The sequence below is a fragment of the Aphelocoma coerulescens genome, chromosome 5 (assembly GCF_041296385.1).
Source record: "Aphelocoma coerulescens isolate FSJ_1873_10779 chromosome 5, UR_Acoe_1.0, whole genome shotgun sequence".
In the NCBI taxonomy this organism is placed as follows: Eukaryota; Metazoa; Chordata; class Aves; order Passeriformes; family Corvidae; genus Aphelocoma; species Aphelocoma coerulescens.
In genome coordinates, this window is record NC_091019.1 from 6,918,504 (window position 1) to 6,940,575 (window position 22,072).

General features: G+C 38.8%; 1 protein-coding gene across 9 annotated transcripts in view; it reads left to right on the forward strand.

Annotated features, from left to right (window-relative positions):
- ANO5 (anoctamin 5) overlaps positions 1-22,072 on the forward strand; it is a 55,567-nt gene that overhangs the window by 25,968 nt on the left and 7,527 nt on the right. For all 9 annotated transcript variants that reach the window (XM_069016460.1, XM_069016463.1, XM_069016464.1 and 6 more), the window contains 13 exons: positions 5,912-5,980; positions 6,988-7,272; positions 7,632-7,745; positions 9,301-9,416; positions 10,369-10,503; positions 11,719-11,824; positions 11,914-11,974; positions 13,547-13,698; positions 16,386-16,460; positions 17,116-17,338; positions 19,725-19,894; positions 20,497-20,594; positions 20,978-21,108. In XM_069016460.1, coding sequence (XP_068872561.1) covers positions 5,912-5,980; positions 6,988-7,272; positions 7,632-7,745; positions 9,301-9,416; positions 10,369-10,503; positions 11,719-11,824; positions 11,914-11,974; positions 13,547-13,698; positions 16,386-16,460; positions 17,116-17,338; positions 19,725-19,894; positions 20,497-20,594; positions 20,978-21,108 — 1,735 coding nt within the window. The remainder of the gene's footprint in view (positions 1-5,911; positions 5,981-6,987; positions 7,273-7,631; positions 7,746-9,300; positions 9,417-10,368; positions 10,504-11,718; positions 11,825-11,913; positions 11,975-13,546; positions 13,699-16,385; positions 16,461-17,115; positions 17,339-19,724; positions 19,895-20,496; positions 20,595-20,977; positions 21,109-22,072) is intronic.

Below are 22,072 nucleotides of genomic sequence, written 5' to 3' on the forward strand. Positions count from 1 at the left end.
AATATTTGTAAATACTTGTGTCTGTAAATACTTTCAAATGCTTATTTCTTCTAAATAAGCAAAGATCATCCAAACAAGATTTAACAATAACTGTTTTTTCGCACCCTTTGACTGTAGATAGAGGAGAAATAAATTCTTAGCTCCAAGACTCAATGCAGTTTTCCGCTAATACTTTTGAGACTCTTGTCTTAATATATACTCTGAGTAACACAAACACAGCATGTCCTCTTGGAGCTTTTCCCTGGGTTTGACTTAGTCTCTACGTATGTGTATTCATTCTTCTAGAAGAATATTTAAAGTGGCTTTGATAAGAGTGCTCCTTATGTAACAGAGCACAAGAAGAAACTTTCTCTAAAATGCTAGTTAATGATTATCCCTGAACCTGCCAGCAAGACCCAGGTGCCTGAAAGGTAATAGTAGGTCAGATGGAATCAGTTAATGACAACTGTTTGTTACAAGCTCACACTTAAACTTGAGGTCTGACTTGACTAACATATAAATTCAAGCTATATAAAAAATTCAGTATTACGAGATGGAATCAAGACAACAAATTTTATATAAAGGACAATATTTTTAAAAAATCTGGATTTCAATTTTTTTTCTCTGTATTCGCTGCCTTCTTTCAGAGTTGGGAGAGGTTACATTTGCAAACTAGTCTCTCCAATATATATAACTCCAAAGTTTATTCACAATCAAAAAAATTTTAAAAAGGAGAGACACCGAAGAAACTTCATTCTCAAGTGAATCATTATTCTGTAAGATGAGGCTATCTGCAAAAAGCTAATTATACCAATCCTTGTAACGAAATCTTGATGAAAACTACTGGTCTGTGAAGCAAAGAACAGTTACCATCTATATCTTGTCATATTAAAGTATTTCGTAATTAAAAATTCAAATTTCCTCTGGAAAAATACTGCAAGATTAGACTGTTTAAAAAAATTGCATTTTGCCTTCATTCTTTATGAAGGAAATACTGTTTTCATTAAGAATTTATGCTGCCTGTCCTTGCATCCAAATACGATCCAGTGTAGAACACAGCCCCTGCATCTTACTCTTCTTACCTTAAAAAATCTAAGAATTTGTCATGTCTCTGGTTGATGCTTTTTCCAGATTAAGCATTTCAGTCAGCTTCGCTCACCTAGCCACATTACAAAGATTTTATTGGGAGACAAGGTTATTTGATAGCTATGGTACCATAGGTTTATATACAAGCATGCTTTTTCAAACTCACCCTGACCCTTTGTCAGGCTGTACTCCTAGCTAGATGCTTTCTTCTCCCATGAAGCAAAAAGCATTTAGAAAAGAAGAAAGGGAAGACTGCTCAATGTAGAGAGAAGAAAGATACCAATGCAAAATTTTTCAAAGAAACTCTTAAACTTTTCCATTAGTCATACTTGAATTATTTAAAATGAGGGAAGAAATTAATACTATTCAGGTGATGTTTCAGGTGGGAAGGAAAATGAGTCAGATGGTCAGTCTAGTCAGTCATATTGCGTGCAGCAGTTTCCTTCTCATTGCTTTATGGGTCATTAGGGGGTAGTAGGAATCTTTGCCAGACTGGAGTCTATGTCCATGGGTATCATTATTGACTGAAGGATTCACGTGGGAAAAAGCCCCAGAGCTAGTAGCTAATATTGCACTTCCTCTCTAAGGTAAAAATGCACTTCCTAGGAAGAAACATCTCTGTCTTGCACAAGGCCTAAATATCCATATTAATTAAACCTTGTGAGATGTAATTCTGTGTATGTCTTTTCCTTGCAAAAGAGTTTATGGCCTCATGGAGGAAGGCCAGTGGCCCTGTAGATTAACTCTGTGGTCACTGCATGAACAGGCATGGAGATACCAAATTTTTTTACACAGTTCCTGGGGCATCTGCATTGGCCCTATAATTATGTTCAGCATAGATGTTTATGCAATTAGTATGTCCATAAATTACTGCAGATTTCTTAGCATACAAGTACTGTGCTGTTTTCTTTGTGGTAACAAGATTTAAATATTGATGAACTGCAGCCTCTGGAGTTCGTCTGACATACACTGGACTTGCTATTGTACAGTTATCATAGAAAGAAATGTTTCTTTTACAGTAGTACAATGATACTGTAAAATGGAACAGCTAAGAATAGAAGTGTTCATACAAAGAGAGTAACAGACGTGACAAAGGGTTTTGTTTCCTTGTCTTAAGGAAACAGCTTTATTCTGCATTTTTAGAATGGGATAAATAACTTCTTTGTGTGTTTCAATATAGCCCTGATACAGATGTAAGAGACAGTCTGTTCATTTTCTCCCTTAGTTTCATGCAGAACAACTTCTAACTTTTTTGATATTCCCAGATACGTTCCAGCTTCAATGCTGTTTTGAACTTGCCTTCTATAAGCTACAGGAATAAATCCAAACCACAAATTTCTCTGAACACAAATTAGGATTACAATTTTTTGAGACAATACTTTCTATTATTCCTTAAAGCCTCCAGCTTTAAAGAATAATAAGTGAAAATATTTCACCACCATATGAAATGTATGTGAACATGAAAAAATAAATAGAATTTATAAAAATATCTAACTAAGTATTGCTATATGACCAGCACATAGTCTTTATTGTCTATAAGTATATTTCTTCACAAGAACTACAGAGCATTAGGACTCGGGGATCTCTGTGCAAAGTAACTCACTTCTATGTTGACTGGAAGCAAAGTCCCCCTGTCCCCAGTGGGGTGTAGAGATACAGAAAGAAATTTTATCTAGTTCGTTTCCTGGTTTTCATAATTTCAGACAGAAACTTCTGCTTTCTTAGAGGTACCAGCTAGGCCAGAGCCATGGGCAGCAAGTATCAGATGCTTGTTGCTGCTGTTAGCTTTGTTTGCAGCTGCATCCCCAGGTCTGCAGGAGTGGCTGAAAGCTGGGCTCAATCCTAACTGGGCACCTCTCCACGCAGCTTTGCAGAAGTTTGGCTGGTAGTTGTAGAGGGAATCAGAGCATATCCTGCCTTGGAAGGGACCCACAACAATCATCAAGTTCAATGAGTCAGCAGTGCCCTGGAGCCAGAAGGGCCAACCCTGTCCTGGGGTGCATCAGGCACAGCATCACCAGCTGGGCAAGGGAGGGGATTGTCCTGCTCTGCTCTGAGCTGGAGCGGCCTCAGCTGGAGCGCTGGGGCAGTTTTGGGTGCCACAATATAAAAAGAGACAGAGGTTGAGAGACTGTCCAAAAGAGGGCCACAGGGCTGGTGACGGGCCTTGGGGGGAAGCCTTTTAAGAGGCGGCTGAGGGCATCTGGTTTGTTCAGCCTGGAGGAGACTGAGGGGAAACCTCATCACAGTCTACAATTTTATTGTGAGGGAAAGAGGAGGGAGAAGTACCAACCTCTTCTCTCTCAGACCAGTGACAGGACCCAAAGGAATGGCATGAAGCTGAGTCAGGGGAGGTTTAGGTTGGGTATTAGGAACTAAAGGTTTTTTACTCAGAGGGTGGTTGGGCACTGGAACAGGCTCCCCAAGGCAGCAGTCACAGCACCAAGCCTGGCAGAGTTTTGGCAGAAGCATTTGGACAATGCTTTCAGGCTCATGGTGTGACTTTTGGGGTGTCCTGTGCAGGGCCAGGAGTTCATAGAATCACAGAATTATAGAATATGCTGAGTTGGAAGGGACCCACCCAGAGCTGGGCCTGCATTGTTACCCGTTGTTGTTATACAACAGGTTTAACCTGTCGTTATCACAGTCAGGTATATGGCAGTTGTCTCTCTTCCATAGGTAGCTGATCATGCAGTGTTGCATTTGCACGGGGCATAATAGTACTGCTGGACTTTGGATCTTGCTTTGTTGATCTTGCTGGGATGGTTCATTACAGCCCAGCATGTGTTAGATAAAGAGTCTGTGCTTATCCCACATTACGTGAGATATCCACATAATACGGTGGATGTGATGACTCGCAGAGCTTCCCTCATCCCTCTTTGACTGCAGAGTGGCATCTAGCAGAGTCAGAAATACATGCACCAGGTATAGCTTATTACATTTGGAGCAAAAAGCTTAAAATTCTAACAAGTACACATTAAAAACAACCAGTTCTGGCCCAAGGATACGTTTTGTCCATTTTAAGCCTTTGATGGAGACACGAGGAAATCCAGTATTTGGGAAGAAAAGGGGGAGGAATTTTTTTTTTTTTTTCTGCGGCAGATTGATTTCCTTTTAAAAATGTTTTTCCCATTAACTGGAAAGTACAGTACATTGCATGGGTTTCTGGAGGGGGCTTATGGGAGAAGAGCAAGGTCGTAAAAAGAGCATAATTTCTCTCAGAGCACTGCAGTTTATCACACTAAGTCTATTGTAAGGAAAGATAAGTAAGACCCTTTGGCTCTGTCTGTTCCCGAGCTGCACAGCTGGTGAGAAGCTGTCTGGTGCCAGAGAACCTTCTGAGCTGACTTGCTTGGCTCTCTTTCCAGTGTTTGCTGGAGAAGGAATACACACCAGCATGCTTTGTTAGGAGAAAAGGTAAATCCAGAGGAGCATGTAGCTTTGGATACTAGTCTTGAATGTCAGCTTTTCTATAGCATTTTAACATGCATTCTTAAATCACCTTTTAGCTGTGTTGTTCTCTATCTGGTTATCATGTCAGCAACCCAGAGTTCTCTGGCATGTTTATACAGGTGCATTTAGGCAGGTTTGTAGGATGCAAATAGTGCATGGAATTGCTTTTGTCCCCAGCATGTGCTAGAACTCAGGAGTTACCATATTCGTGAGTTTATATCATCCAGTGTCTAATCTAATATATAGTAATATTTGGCAAAATCAGATGTGACACATAAAAATGAGAGGCCACTAACACAGGAAAACACATCAATACATCTTTGGGTACATTTGAGGACTATGAAAGCTATTCTTCAGTCTGTATTCATTTGTCTGGGTAGTTTATGCAAACTGAAATGCAAAAATGGCAGTCTGCTCCTCACAGACATCCAGGAAAATAAAACTGGCTGAAAATTACAGTGTTTTGGGTTTTTTAAGTATGTTTGAAAGCTGTCAGTTAAGACTTTTCAATAGAAGAAACATTAGACAGCATGGCAGGGTTTAGCCAGAAATAAATTTGTTGTCTAGCTTGTGCATTTTAAAGAGGGTAGGGCTCAATATTTGGCTTAATTTATTGTTACTCTGGCAGTTCTTCAGCAAATTTTATATAATTAAGAGCATTTTGCTCTCAATAGGAACAAAAGTTATACAGAGAAGGAGAGGAAGAACCACCTAGGAAGTACTTCACAAAATCCAGAATTCAAGAAGAATATCAAGCTCACACAGGTCATGCAGCCACACAAACTGCCATGAGCAGGCGTGTTATCTCTGCATGAAGTCCATGTTGACTTTATGCAAGCTAAGCACACGTGGTGATTTGTTGGTCTTATCTAGTTTTATAGTGATGTTTGTGAAATGCTGTTTGAATTGTCTGTAATCAGTACTTGAATATCTGTATCAGGCATAATTGTATAACTGGTAAATAGATGAGACTGTCAGTCTTCCATGTGCTTCCAGAATTTTTCTTTTCATCATTCTCTTGGAAATATAGCTAAACTTGAACAGACACACACCCCACACACCAGCCTTCTGAAGCCAGAAGTGCTCAAGACACAAAACATCAGTTTCTTCTCTGATGACCTAGATGGCACAGAACAAGCCTTTTCCTACCCAGTAGGTGTCCTGTGGCTAGCTAGTGCAATTCCTGATGTGTTCCCATCACAAAGCTGGCCCTCACTGGAAAGTGGCCTGGTATGCATCGGCTGGTTTTTGTCTGTTTGCTTTTTGAAGGTCACATAGCATTAAGGGGTTGTCATCAGGACAGTTGAGAGAAGTGAAACCCAGGGAGTCATCGCTGAGTGACCAATTAGTTGCTAACTTCATCAGTTACTAAAGTGTCTTTGTTTTTCCTCAGGAAAGGAGAAAAGAATTTGAGAGCAACCTTCAAAAGGCTGGTTTGGAGCTAGAAACAGAAGACAAGAAGGTAAAAAAAAAAAAAAAAAAAGAAAAATTAGGACTAAAAGAATAGACCAAGAAATTAATAAACCACTTTGTTTCTTTGAGAAAAATTATAAATTATGCTCGTGGATTTCAGTGGAGGGTGACTAATTTTGGAGAAACAAGATTAATATGTTTATGTGAATCCTTTTTCCAGATACATTGATAAGAATTGTGGAAGCAGAATAATTTTGATTCAAGAGGAAGCTTTTGTTTTGCTTTCATAATGAAAAGAAAGCCTTTGCTTTCATAAAAAGAAGAAGGCAAAATAGCTGTGATTTGATTTAAATCCACATAAACGGGAAGTATGCTTACAGCTGATTTTAATCCCACCTAACAATGAGTAACAAGTTTAGAAGGCAATGGATAGATAATTTATGCCCACTGGATGTTGTAATTATGAGGAAGGACCCTGATGTAACAACTTGAGGATGTTTGATGAGTGGTACTGTTTGGTGTAATAACTGGAGAATGTGCGATTTTGACTGATGCAGTCAGCGTGCCAGAGGCTGAGGTGGGTAAAATAACTCTTGATGAAGTTCAGACTCTCTAACATCCATAGGTGGGGAATTCATCAAGCCATGCTAAAAAACCCTGCTGATTGCAAACTTCTGCTGTGAATGCAGAGCAACACTAGAAGAACACACATGTTTTGTGAGGCCTGTGACAAGATTATTCTACGTGTTTCCAGTGTAATGAGAATTTTCGGACTCCAGTGTATGGCATTAATATAGTTTGAAAAGCCTTTGTGAGCTTTTAGTAGTGCAAAGATTATTTTTATGAACAGTCAACCACTCAAGATAAGCTTTTCAGTTAAAAAAAATATATATACACACACACAGAGGAAGTCCTTCTATTCCCCTCTCCTTCTTTTTTTTTTTAAATCCTTCAGAAATATGTAAAAGGCAATACATTTTGTATAAAAAATATTCCCATAAATCTTGCAATAAAACACAGTTTGGTCTAATGTCTGATTTAACTTTTCTGGGGCAGGAATCTGAAGATGGCAAGATTTTCTTTGTGAAGATCCATGCACCGTGGGAGGTTCTGATCACATATGCAGAAGTGCTGAACATTAAGGTTCCCATCAAGGAAAATGACATTCCCTCCACGGTGGAGAACCCCCTGGACTGTGTGCTTTTCCCACTCAGGCTGCCTGAGAAGGTGATGCACCCCGAACCGGATTATTTCACGGCACCATTCAGCAAGGACAAGCAGGAGCTGTACCTCATTAATGATGAGAGCACTTTCTTCTCACCGTCCATGAGAAACAGAATAGTACGTATGTGAATTTGGCTACTTAGGTTTACATGTAAGATTTACATGGCGCCATCAGAATATTCATGCAAGGAAGGAGTGAGTATAGAAACCGTGGTAACTGAGGTAAATACAGAGATGCCTGGGTACCTGTGCATCTTGCTTAGAAATACAGAATAATATTTGTTGGAACAGATCTTCTGGATGTCTACAAGGCAGTTGTGCCCTCAGTGTTCTTATAAGGGATAAGGCCTTCTGAGGAAGTACTCTTGCTTTTGCATGTTGTTCCTGCAGATTATACACAGTGCACATCCATGATAGGTTTCTATTAAATGGCCTTAAAATAGGAAGGGTCTAAAATTCTCATCCTTGAATCTCAGGTTAATTATATTCTTACACGTTGCCCATATGGAACAGAAGAAGGGAAGAAAAAATTTGGGATTAAGAGACTGCTAAACAATGGCACCTATACAGCTGCATATCCTCTTCATGATGTAAGTATTTTAGTTTTCTGCTTCCTTGAGCATTTCCCGGTGTTTGAACTCTTTTACCTACTGTGACATTTGCTGTTCCAGGAGATATGAAAATATACTCAAACCTTTCAATTTGTCCCAGTAATTGATTCTGTTTTATAACACACAAGACATATCTGTCAGCCCTACTATTTGGCTTTTATGTGCTGAAATGTTTCTTCCTGTGGGTGAGTTTTTAGAATACATGTCAGTCACACCATTTCTTTAGAGACTTATTCCATCATATTCCTGTAATGTTGATGACACAGACCATGCAGTAGTACCTTAGATTATAACAAGGAATGAATACCTAGAGGAGATGCGTACATTCAGCAGTGTGTGTCTACAGGGTGTGTACACACACATACTGTAGTTACACAGTAGTGCACACTACCTGCAGTTAGAGGAAAAACTCTTGTGATCATACCATTTTTGGGCAGAAGTCAGGTGGGTTGCCTGAACCCTGCAGTTCAGTGTGGAATAGGCACTTGTCCATCTCCCAGGGAGCTTTGGGGAGCAAATACTGTAAATGTGGTAAGGGTAGTAAATACTGTGTTTAGTTTTGCTGTAAGGTCAGTTTTTAATATGACACGTGTGGATTTAGTCCTGAAATTCCATGGAGAAAACAAGAGAGAAATGGGTTACATGTTTTACGTGGGTTTTTTCCCTTCAAATTTCTTTTCCTCCTAACTCTTGTGTTTAATTTGTTGTTTAAATCTTAAATTCTCTCCTTGTTTTTAATGGTTATTTCAGATGTCACAATGCTTTAGTGAACTTAACATGTTTATTTATATCTCTGAATTCTACCATAAGGCATTTTTAAATACTGTATATAGATTTATATTTTTAAATGTTTGAATTTTTTTTCCTTTGAAAATAGAAATAAATGAGTGAATGGACATTCCTTAGGTTTTCAGGAGGAAAGTTTGGCTGATTAGGATCTAGAATGCTAGTCTAGGCTGGCAAGTACTTTATACTGTAGGGACTACCAAAACCACAGACAGTAAAAAGCAGAAATCTCTTCTATACAACTACAGCCAACTTTAAATGCTAAGAAATGTTACAAAAAAATTCTAAAACTTGAGAGGCAAACTCAAAAATCTTTGTCTAAAAATAATTATTTAATCTTTCAGAATATTTTCAAAAGGCAAACCTTAGGTTGCTTAAACTTCTGTTGGTTGTTTTCTATTTAGAAACCAATTTTCATGCTTTTCTTTGTGGTTGAGAGACCTTAAGAAAAAGGAAAACCAAGATCACAAACTGCATAATTGACATAGCCAAATACTTCTAGAAGCACAGTTCTATGGCAAAGAATAAAATTACAGAAGCTGTCAGAAACTGTGGTTATTTTACGCTGTTTGATTTCTAGGGAAGTGATGAAGTTCCAAAATTTTCTTAATATTTGGCAGTTAAGATACTGATGATGACAAACACCACAGTCTTAAGAGGGATGCGTCATCATTACTGTTCATCTCTTTCAATGTAGTATTTGAGCCTGTCGATGAGGTGTTTCCCCCTTACTCTGATTTGCTCACAGTGCCAGTACTGGAAAAAGGCAAGCGACCCAAACTGTGACAGTGAGAGGTACACGCTCTACATGGAGTGGGCCCGTTTCTTGCGCTTCTACAAAGAGCAGCCTTTGGACCTTATCAGGTACAGTACAGCCTGGGGGTGGTTATGTTTCCTTGGTTTTCACTGTAATACAGTGTATATTGATTTGTAACTTCATCCTGCTAGGAAATTTTTACCACTTTTAAGATCCAATGATATTAAAACGTTATATATTATCTAATTATAAATATTATAAATATTATATAATGGCTATTAACTGGGAACTATGTCCTGGGAGGACATGACACAGCTTTCTACTGAGAACTGGAAAAATGCTTCATTTCAAATCAAGTCTCTTTCCATCTAGCCATTCGTCCTGGGGTCAGGTATATTACAGATAATTCAGCTGTAAAGAAGCACATACGTAGAATATCTCAGATTTTTTTGATCAATCTCTGCAAAAAACATGTTAAAGATTTATTTGAAATGTTGAAATTTCAACACAGACTTGAAAAAATACAGATAAAATCAGCTTGGAAGCTTGATTCTTAGTTCTGACCCCAAATTTAAACTCACTTAAGATCTCTTTGATTCAGCTGATATGATACAACAGAATGTTGCTTTGTTCACAGGTTACAGTTCCCTGTTTGTAACACAAGTGGTTGTATTTCTGTGGATTACCTATTTGTTTTAACCATGTGGTCAGAACTGTTGTGCTGTTTCATTTGTGTAACTCATTGGAAAAATCAGAAAGTAAATCTTAACTTAAGCTATCCTGTAGAAAAGAGAAAGAGTGATTTTAAAGTCAGATTTTCTGCTAGGAGGAAAAAAGGGACAAAAGAGGCCATGTGTGTGATCATTCACCTTGTTCATGCAGCTTGAGACCATCACGGCCAGCTTCAGACCTCATTTCCCACAGTATTTCAATGCATTTACTCTTCTGTTAAAAGAGATTTTTGCCAAGTGTTTCACTTTTACTCTGGCCAGTTTGCGCTATTGCAGTTTTAAATTTAGCTTGGTGTTCTGTTAATTGCTTTTTTTTTTTTGTATTCAGAAAGTACTATGGTGAGAAGATTGGAATCTATTTTGCCTGGCTAGGATTTTACACGGAGATGTTATTCCTTGCAGCAGTTGTTGGCTTAATCTGTTTTCTTTATGGCTTGTTTACAATGGATGAAAATATGAGCAGGTGAGTATAATGTTGAAAATCTCCTGGGCAAAAGCTAAGCAATGTGAAATTTTTATTCTTGCAAAAAAAAATTTTGTTGTTGTTACTCAGTAGGTAACAAGCTTTTAAAGCTTGTCAGAGAGACAAATTTGTTCTTCAGCTGTCTATTGACTGAAAAGGTGGTGGACCACTCATGCAGAACTTGTGACTATCAGTTAGTAAGACTCAACCTGTAGGTGAAAAGCAATATTTTGTTGGGCATAGCTTTCTGTGTTGGAGAACCTGCAATATGTAAAGACCTAAGAGTACCCCTTAGATCTCTCAAAATTGTTTAAGTGTTTATCGTTGGCTTAAGCTTATCTATTTAATCTATCTTGCAGAGCAGTCTGACTTTTTGTGCAGGTCATCATTTGTACTAACCAGAAGCGTGAGTAAAAGAGATCAGCATGGTTCTCCCATCAAAGAGGGATCCAGTATCTTAGAAGCCATAGTTTGGGTTTTTTTTTTAATAAGCATAGTATTTGTTTTATCAGAAGTCCAAAGATTTATTGTATTCAGGGATTGGGGATGGGGAGAGGAAAAGAGGGTTGACTTCACTGCTTGCTGTTTTCTATAATAAGGCTTCCCTAAATTTTGAGTTTTAACCATAAAAGATGAGTAACAGGTTAAAATTCTCATCTATTCTGTTGAATAATGTAATTTTGAGACTTGTATTTTAGCTAGGTTAAGAATTCATCCGGGAATACTGCTATACATATTGAGATTTCTCTGGATACTAAAGGACTATCATAGGATTGTAAACTTCACCCACTGTAAATTGAAGTAGCAAATTTTACTGCAGATACCAAAGCTGAAGTGGTATCTCTGCTTTTAGGAAAGGTGTTTTGATGTCGTTGCTAACCTGATGAGAAATAACATGGTTTGTATGTTGCCTGAAAGCAGTGCATGTGCAGTACAGCTCCTGAGAAACTCCTGATTCATTGCTGATAGAGCCAAAAAGCCCATACCGAGGGAATTGTTAATTCTACTCCTTGTAGCAGCTGCTTCATTCTTGGCTTGCCCTGACCAGCCACTGGTTAACACCAGTGAATGTGACAAGATGTGGCATCTTTGCTGTGAAGCTGCAAATGTTGAGCTTTGTACAAAGGAAGCTGCTATTTACTTTTTAAATAAATTTCATGTAACAGCTTTTAAGATGCTGTGGAAACAGATACTTTACAATGTTTTCCTCCTTAGCAAAGAAATCTGTGACCCTGCAATTGGAGGAGAGATCATCATGTGCCCGCTTTGTGACCGAGAGTGTGAATACTGGAGACTAAACACCACCTGCGAGTCCTCGCAGGTCTGTATCTGGTTCTGCAGCCACTTGCCATTTTTGTTCATCCTGAAAACTGTCTGGGTACTGACCTGTTCCTGGGTATTCTGTTGCAGTATTCCCATTTGTTTGACAACGTGGCAACTCTTTTTTTTGCCATTTTCATGGGCATATGGGGTGAGTACATTTGATAAGTTTTATGTCAAGCAATAAGGAGATCTTGGCCAAGCTACTGAGGGACACTGGATGAAGTGGGAAGAAGGGGAATAAAGGCTTCACCATAGTATCTTGCCTCAGATGCAAAAGTGATGAAAGAGTGAAAATAAAGTTACAGAGGAATTAAGACTTAAAAAAACGCAAAGAAAATCTATCATGAATCTAGGATACTGTAAGAATATCATAAGTATTGTGTACTTTCAACTGCTAACATTTGATTCTTTCCTTAGTAATCAGAGCAGCCCATATAAGAGTCCTCTCTGCTAAGTCCTGCACATCATCAGTGTCCCTGTGAGGGAGTGGGGAGCTTTGTGTCCTGTCACTGGGTGGTGGTCCATCACTGCCACTCTATTAGCTGTACTTTTGGGATGAGAAAATTCATTGGGTTCTACTCCAGTGAACTTCATACATTGTATGTTCTGATGATGTAGAAATTGGTGGATTTCTGGCCTCTATAATCATAGTTTCACACCAGTGATACTTGTTCAGACTTTTACGTTCATATTGTGTAGAATACATGTTCTTTTCTTCAACTCTTTGAAGGTTGCATTCAGCATAGCATAGTTATTGTTTCTTATTTCTTTAAATACATTTCACTTGTTTCATACTGTTTGTATGAAATACCATAATTAAATCTTCAACTTGTATATAGATATTTCATTAACTCACAAAGATTCTTGTGTGCTAATAGAAAACCTGTGTATTTGTTATCAAATAAGATTTTTGTTGTATGGCTGTTTTACTAAACTTTTCCTGGTTTCTAAGAACTAGCATTTGCATGACATGGATTAGTCATTCAGGAAGTACCAGCCAGAGAGTTTAGAACTGCAGAAGATAAGCTTTCCTGTGTTTGTCTAAATCATAAAATGTCTCCAGTTCCAATAAGAACAATCAGATTACAAAATGTTTACATTTTAAAGTAGTTTATAAAGGGCTCTTAAAATGTTATATAGTATTATAAATTTTATAGTTGTTTATATATGAAATCAGTTCCCTCTAGCATCTTAAAAATTTCTTAAGCCAGCCCAACTCTTGATCATATGAAAATCCTCAGACATTCACTGTCTTTAAAATGAGCATGATATCAAATAAACATCAAAAAGCAACAGAAATCTTTGAGCATACTACTTGAAAGCTGTTCTGCTTATTTGTTGTAATAGTTATTTATGTGCTGTAGGTTTATACACAGCAATTAGTTGAATTATCAGGTTCTTTTCCTAATTCATGTTGCTTTTTGCATATGCAGAGTAGTTAAACTGTACTTAAACATGGTCATCATAACCATGGAAATACCCATATCTTGTCTTGGCATCTTCCTTGTCATCCACTTCTGGAATTCAGTTAGCTAATAAATCACTGGATCCATATTGTGGTCTTATCTGTGAACTATAGTAGGTAGTCAGTAAAAATAGTTGAGTCACACTGTAAGGATAAATAATAAACCACCTAAAAGAAGCCAGTGCAGATGTTTAACTTGGTTCATGAACTTGTTCACATCTTCCTTGACACTATTTTAACATTTTCAAATTGTAGTTACACTTTTCTTGGAGTTTTGGAAGAGGCGGCAAGCTAGACTGAAATATGAATGGGATTTGGTTGATTTTGAAGAGGAACAGCAACAGCTCCAGCTGAGGCCTGAATACGAGGCAAAATGTACCCAAAAGAAGAGGAATCCCGTAACTCAGGTAATGAACATGCTGAGTTGACACGTGTGCAAATTCAGTTGTATGCTGAAAGTTTCGTAACCTGGAAATTGATACATTAAATCAGGAAAACAAAGGCAAAGTTTATGGCTTTGACACCATTTTTACAGCATCTTTCACATTTCAGGGTAGCAGTCTCTGAAACCTTCATGCCTTTAAAACTACTCTTTCTTAACCCTACACAACATATGAAGAAGCAGTCACCATGATCTAAAGTGATAAGTTGGTCTAGCTGTGGTTTTGCTTCTGATACACAACCACTTTGTTTGGGGAACACCAGAGAGATGAAGGTTGCTGAATTCCTTTCTCTGAAATCTAATTGAGATAAATTAGTGACCCAATTTAACTCTGTTAAACACTCTATATAAATATTAGATGTTAATTGTTTTCATTTAAATTTATTTTAGGTAAGAGTTATTTCACAAATTTAGGGATCAGCTGGTTGCATTCCAACACAACATCTACCACACCCACTTGATGTATTTTTAAATCATCTTTTCCCTTTCATAGAATTGCATATGAATATCTTATTGTCACTAGTCCTAAGTATACTTAAAAAGCACAGTCTTCAGAAAAGAAATAGAAGCTTAGCCAGAATGTGGGAAGAGTCTTTGTTCTATAAACAGTAGCCCTGTCTTTCAGGGCTTGTCTCCTTAATCATAGGAAATACATATACTAATCTTATTTCTCATGAGAGAGGGTTTTCCCCCTTCCACACATGGGGAATTAATTCTGCTGTTGTAACTAGCTCTGAGTACATTGCACAGAGCTCTTTGATAACAGTGCACTCTATGTGTAAGAGTGTAGCTCTGCTGAAGTACTAATTTCTGCACGTCCAGGAAAACAGGTTCAGGTAAATCAATTTTCCTTAGTTAGCTCTACTAATTGAAAACACATGCCTGCCAGTTATGTGTTATTTGCTGGTTTGCATCCCTGTGTATGCTCTGGCTCAAAATCCCCCCTCTTCTGTGGCTGTACAGGGCCCAAGCCCTGCCAGACTGCAGTCTGGGTTGTGCTGCAGCTGAGGGAAAGAGCAGGGAGGTGCTGGCCCTCTTTCCAGCAGGCAGGTGTTGGCCCCTGTGTGCTCTGCAAGAGAGAGTGATCATGTTAGGACAGTGTGGTAATGGGCTGACTGGTTGGCTGTGGTTGTGTACAGCATGGACCAAAACCTGTAGCCAGGTGAGGTGAGTCAGCTGTACCAGAGTGCAGCCAAAGGCTTGGGTGTGCTTGTATAGCTGTCCTGAGAGAGAAGACTCTAAATCAATCCGGATTGCTTAGGTGAGATAGGGTTTTTTGAACTTTATTTAGGAAATAGAAATGGACTGTAATACACTTCTCCTATCTCAGTGCAAGATAACGGCACTCCTCTGTACTTTCTTAGTATGCATCAACAATTGCCATAAAAATTCAATGACTATACAAGCCTTTGTTTTGTGACACTTCAATTTACTGTCTCAGTGGTTTTTCAGAAGCTTTTTTGCAGTAGGGTTTATCAGTGATCCTTATCAGTACCCATTTATAGGCTAACCTGTAGAGGTAATAGTAGTGTAATTTCTCCTATTAGAGCATGTGCTATACTGAACACATGAAAGGACAGTGCTTTCAAATAAGTTAATTCTGCAGTAACCAATAAGGTTATGTGGGTACAGGACAATGACTTTCTTGTGTCCCACAGCTGATTTTGCTTCACTTAGAAAATTATTTCATCGTTATTAATGACTCAGAATTCTAAGTGCACTGAAACTGAAATTGCCATCTCGAGGCTATCAATTTATTTATTCATGGTGCCAAACTGTCTAACTAGATCATAGCTAAAATCTGGGTTTTCTGATCACAGTAGAATTCTAATTTACATAAATAATGAAGCATTCAATTCAAACTTAGGCTCTGTCATTGCACATTACTGCCTGCATTACATTTGGGATTGCACCCATCTGTAGTACTCTGTGACTTTGTTCAAGAGGAGGGTAAGCATTCTACAGTGCCTTGTCCCAAAGATTTATCAAATTCAGGTTATTTTTCACTGGATCTTCTTCCACTGGCATTAGTTCTTAAATAGAAGATTCTGTCATAAAACATGCAGTCTGATATTTTAGGAACTAGAATTGGTTGCAAGAACTTTACATGAGCGTTGAAAATTGTTCATGTGTTGTCTGGGGATATTGGCATGGCTAAGACCCAGTTGCCTGGTGCTGCAGCAAACTTGGCAGCTACATTAATAGCCATTTCTTCAACTAAAAAAACAAATAAAATTTTAAGGAATCTCAGCATGAAGAATTTATAAAACTTGAGTCCAGTTGTGGACTCAGAGCTGTTTGACAGCTAAGCTAGCATTACAGTAATAGTTGTGGTCTGCTCATCTCAGGAAGTTGGTCTTTTTCCTTTAGCTACTGATTGATTTTGGAAAAGTTTAACCATTCTTTCCAGGTACTGTCTTTACTTGTAGCAGTTTTATGGCCACTTCTGTCCTGATCTTTCTGCCCCCCCTGCCCCCCGCCCCCAGCACACTCAAAATTGTGTCCTGTCTGCCATTTTAGAGGGACAGGGTTCTTGATGGTTTCCCTTGAATGTGAGCACTTTTTATACAGCTGGTGAGAGCTCTGTGTGCTGCTAGATGCTGGAGTAAAATGTGGGAATAAGATGAACTGTGCTGTACTTGACTGTTTCAGGAGATGGAGCCTTATTTGCCTTTAACTAGCCAGGCTGTGAGATTCTGCATCTCAGGAGCTACAGTGTTGTTCTGGGTGAGCATCTTTTTGAATCATCGTTTTACCATATGTCAGAGATGCTGATTATTACTAATCATCCCATTAACACAAATAGGTTTTAATTGTGATGTTAACACGTTTTTATTATTGTCCTGCAGATTTCATGCTGTCAGTTAAAGTGCACTTCAATTCTGATAAATTTTTTTTTAAAAAAAGACACTGGAAATTTGTCATTAATTAGTAATTTGATTAGAAAGTTTAACATGGGGATAACTTTGTGACTTATTTGATGTTAAGAGACACACTGAAAAAATTGTAGTAAAGGCAAACAAAAAAAAGAATTCACAATAATGAATGCAGAGTGAGTTTCAGAGTGGACAGTTTAATCTAGCTTGTCCTTTCCATCTACTGTCTATACTCTTCTGCACTTTCTCAGATATTGGCATTATATTGTCTGCTTTTCTTATGCTAACAAAATAATTTTGTTGGTTTTAATGTATGTAATATAACAAAGTGTTTTGCCTGTGTGCTTTGCATTTCCGTGCTGCTGAACTCATATCCACAAAGAATAAAATTTTAAAAATATAAAGCATGATGGTTTACATCTTGTATTTAAAGCTGCATGCATATAGCTATAGACTATAGCTATACCAAGCTGAAAGTGTCTTTCAAATCTCCCTCATTTCCTCAGGTGTCCCTGATCATAGCCAGCATGATAGCTGTGATAGTGTATCGCCTTGCAGTGTACGCTGCCTTCGCCAGCCTCATGGAGAACACTCAGACGCTGCAGCCCATCAGCGGGTTACTGACCCCTCAGCTGGCAACTTCAGTCACAGCCTCCTGCCTCAATTTTATCATCATCATGATACTGAATTTCTTCTATGAGAGAATAGCCATCTGGATTACTGATATGGGTAAGCAGAGGTACTTACTTGTAGGCAAAACTTGGAAGGAATCACTGAAGATTCCATTGAACACCATCAAGGTGTTCTGTGCTGTTGTTCTCAACTCAGGCGCGTGGGAGCTCTGTACCATGCAGTGGCTTGCAGCAATGACTCAGGTGTATCCATGGCCATACAACCTTTTCCTTGCATTTCAGTAGTTCTCATAGCCTAGTTCCTCTTCATATAATGCTTACTTATAATAAAACTAGTCTACAGAGACAATCACAGACCTGAACATAGTTAAAAATCACCTTGTGTTGTATTAGTCACCAAAGCAAGATCAGCCTGTCTTGAACTAGCAGTATTTCAATTAGAAATCCTGTAAATATATTTAAAAAAATAAATCACAGCCATCTTTACAAGAAAAAAAAGACTAAATAACCATACCTCTTAGTCTGTGGGAAAATATGAGATGGGATAGTACATTTTCCATTTTTTTCTGAGCATTGATTCCCTTAGTTCTGGCTGTACAGATTTGGAGTTACACAGATGGAAGGCAGAGGTTGAGCAGGATGAGAAGCTGTGCCCAAGATGTGTTATTGTGGCAGTAGCAATTGATAGCAGTAACCTTGCTCCAGAGCTGGAGGCCCAGAAAGAGTGACTGCTTTTGTCATATATTTTGTGTTTGACTTTTGCTTGCATGCTGAAAATATCCTTCCTGAGAGCTCTTCCTTACATATGGGTTTTTTTTTTTATTTCATTTATTTGTCCTTAATGATTTAGAGATAGAAGTCCCTGCAGGTGTTTTATAGAAAAATAATTGCAGAATGTATTCAGTTTGGGGAGGGGAGCTGAAAATACTAGGTACTTGCAGTTTGTGTAGTTGTCATAAAAACGGTTGATCTTTTTTTGTGAGATCTTGCAAGTCGAGTCAAGAATTGAAGGTGTGTCTTGCAGAAACTTAAAGGGATGTTGCATTTGGTTTATTTTGATTTGTCATGGGCCATCTCTTGTCTCTGAGATCTGTATTCCTTATCTCTCTTGACCAAATCAGAAACAGGACAAGTAATAACTAAAATTGCCCCTAACAAACACAGAAACAAACAGAAAGTCATAATTTTTTTAATCTTTCTTTCTTGAGGATCAAAAATTATAAGTGTGAAGGCTCAGCAGTGTAATTTGGCGAGTTTGCAAGTGTGGACGATTGATTTCTCAAGAGTCAGCACCACCTGGGGTTATGTTACAGGGGAACATAACAGTTCACTATTGTGGGTGGGACTGCTGCCCTCCTCGGGCGGCCGAGGTGGCTGCGCCTGGCCCGGGCTGTCAGGAGCGTGTGCCAGATTTTATTCACTCTTGAACGCCTTGAAATGCTTTGGTCAGGTTTGGTGTTCAGACAAGCAGGTATAACCTGCCTCTGGTGCTCTGAACTTTGTGTGCCTCACATCAGTATTTTAACAGCTCACTGAAAATAAAAATATTTTAGGGAGCTGCAGGCTAGGCAGACTGCCTTACCTGAGTGCTGTCTCCTCTGTCCTACACTCCAATGTCAGGTTCCCAGTAAATACCTCATGTTCTTCTGGCATGCAAACTTACACCAAGCTTGGAAACATCAGTTTATTCGGTTATATAAAGCAACTTTACAATAAGGCAGGTGAGTTCAACACATCTGCCAGGTCCTGAGCAATTCAGAGGGACTTGAATGTTTGTAGTGTATTTCCTTATGCTACTTCCCTTGAATTGGTTGTATGTTATCATTTGACAGGACATTTGACAATAATATGTTTAGGGCTTCCTGCTCCCTTTAAAAATATAAATGTGATAGACAATGAGCAGCAAAAGGCAGCAAAATCCTAAGCAAGGGTTTGGTGATGTTTGGTACCTCCAAGATGCCTGTACTCTCCCCTATTTTTCTGCCCATTATGAGCCTTGTCTTTCAGAGGCACATGGGCCATCCAGTTTCTGCTGATTTTTATGGTATGCCCATACAGCATGTTGGGGAAAAAAATACTGTAACATACTTCTCTACCACAAAGAAAAAAATGACCATTTGTGTTGCTTACAGTGAAATCTTCATCCTACAGGAGATTCTGCTAGTTCGAGATTGATCTTGGATCTCATAAAGTAGTTTAACTTCTGGGGATGGACAAGTGCTAATGGACAGTACAAAGAAGGGGAAATAAAATTTTATAAAAGTTTTAAATATGAATTTCCTTTGCCTGCCTGCATCAAACGTTGCATTGTAAAATAAGGGTAGGGTGTCTGAAAGCAGGAACTCCATCTGCTGAAATGTTTGTAGGTGTTCTTCTTTTCCTTTTTTTTCCATTAAGGTCACTGTGCATGATGAGTATTTGTGAATCTGTATCCTTTTAAAAGGAATAAAGGAACATAAAATTACTGTTTTCTGGTTTCACAGAGATCCCCAGAACTCATATGGAGTATGAGAACAGGCTCACTATGAAAATGTTTTTGTTCCAGTTTGTCAACTACTATTCATCCTGCTTCTATGTGGCCTTCTTCAAAGGGAAGTTTGTTGGTTACCCAGGTGCCTACACATACATGTTTAATCGCTGGCGAAATGAAGAGGTAAGATTTTCGTAATTAAGGTGGATTGTTCCCTTCAACCTGCACAGTCGTAAATTTCCAACTGCAGGGTTGGTCTGAACTGAGCTGGAACTCAGCTGGCTATCCTGAAGCTGATGCTGAGGCTTCCAGTGACTCTTCCTGGTGTTGCTAGACAGGGAAACACCAGCAGTGAAAATCTGTCAGTCACAAGAGTGAAAAATCCTAAAGCTTTTCTTGGTCCCAGTTCTCCTGAAATACCAGTGGGTCTCACCATAGGTCTGAAAAAGAAATCTGGTACTGAGAGCTCACTGAGTGCAGAAGATTCACCTTTTTGGGGCTGAGGGGTGTGTGCTGCACGCAGGTCCTGCTGAAGCATCCCTGAATTACTCTGCCTTCAAATGGTTATGTTGTGGTGTGTGTTTCTTCTCACACTTTAAACACTGAAAGCCCTTCTCTGACAGCCTTCCTGAGAGGGTAGCTTAGCTGGCAGTCCATGTGGAAATTAAGTATTGTCCTTCCAAGTTTTAAGATCTCCTTTCTTGCATTTATACAGTAGTAGAATATAGTTTATCTGGGTGATACCCATTATTCATGTCCATTAACACCCAGTTTGTTTCCACCAGTGCGATCCTGCGGGCTGTTTGATAGAACTGACGACACAGCTCACCATAGTCATGGCTGGCAAACAGATCTGGGGAAATATCCAAGAGGCTATTGTTCCGTAAGTTCCCTCTGACACTGAGATGCCCATCTTATAGCCAGAGGAAATTCTTGGCAGGAGTGATTGCCATATGAGGAAGATAAGAAGAACTCGGGAAATTAAGCACAAATTTTGACATGTAGACTCATTTCATAGAGGCTTTCAGCCTCTTTTGTGGAAGCCATGCTTATAACAGCGTGTTGTATTAAGGAGCTTGCTCAGAGAATGGGAGACTTTACAGAATACCTGAGAGGGCAGGGACCTACAAGGATCAAGTCCAGCTCTTAAGTGAATGGTCCATGCAGGAACTGAACCCATAAGCTTGGTGTTATTAGCACCATGCTCTAATCAAGTGCACCAATCTGATCTGCTTCTCTCATTGTTAACTTTTTCTGCATATTCAGCTGGATTTGTAACTGGTGGGGTCGTCGGAAAGCCAGAAACAATCCCGAAAATTTATACAGTCGCTGGGAGCAAGACCATGATCTGCAGACGTTTGGAGCCTTAGGCCTGTTCTATGAATATTTAGAAATGGGTAAGTTTAAAATTACACATTTGGAATTGAGGACAGGACACCTTGTACTGACACTTTCAAAAGAACATTTTCTCGATTAATTGTTGTGGGTTGATGCCACCACTTTCATCTGCATAACAGTGGATGATTAACTGCTGGAAAGCATTAAATAGGTCAGCCCATTTAAAAAAAAAAAAGCTGTCTTTGCATCTTTAGCTGCTGGGAATTTCACAGAAACACTGCAAAGACTTTTTGTTTTCCTCATTTGAATGAGGAACATTATTCTCAGTGCAGCCAGCTGCCTTAGTGTCTGTTCTTTTCTTGTTCCAAAGCATATTCTTAGCTGATGCCAGTGGAAATTTTAAGTATGGGAAGAGTGCCAAATATGCTGTAAGGATGGGTACTGCAGACATGAGATCTACGAACTGGCTAGAGGAGAATCCCTTCAGCTTTAGTCTTGAACTGATCAGTGCTTCTGTTCAGTCTGTTAGACCAGCAGAGGGAGTGTGGGCAAGGGAATACGGGTTTTGAAAGGCAACATGAGCATGTCAGCATATAACCGTAGTTTACAAAACCTGTGGAACTGAAACTAGAACTGAAGCTAAGCTAAATCTAAAGGACACTTTAAAGAAGTTCGTATTCGGCTATTACAAGGATACATTTTGTTGAAAAATGAACCTTTGTATTGTTTTATTTCTGCAGAAATAGTTTTAAGTGTTCTAGAGATGCATAGAGTTATTATCACTGTAATTTGATATAGGGCTGTGATCTTGTGAAATTAACACACTCAGAGCAATCACTGGTGCCAGCCATGTCCTTGCTCTTCCAGAATCAGAACTGAACCACTATGCTCCAACATTGTCTCAGGGCTGCTAAGCTAGTAGGAATTTTGTTGCTTGTCTAAGGTGAATAATGTAGCACTGAAATCATGGAAGAGGGAATGACTGGTGTATGGGAATTTATTTTTATGCATTACCTAAACCAG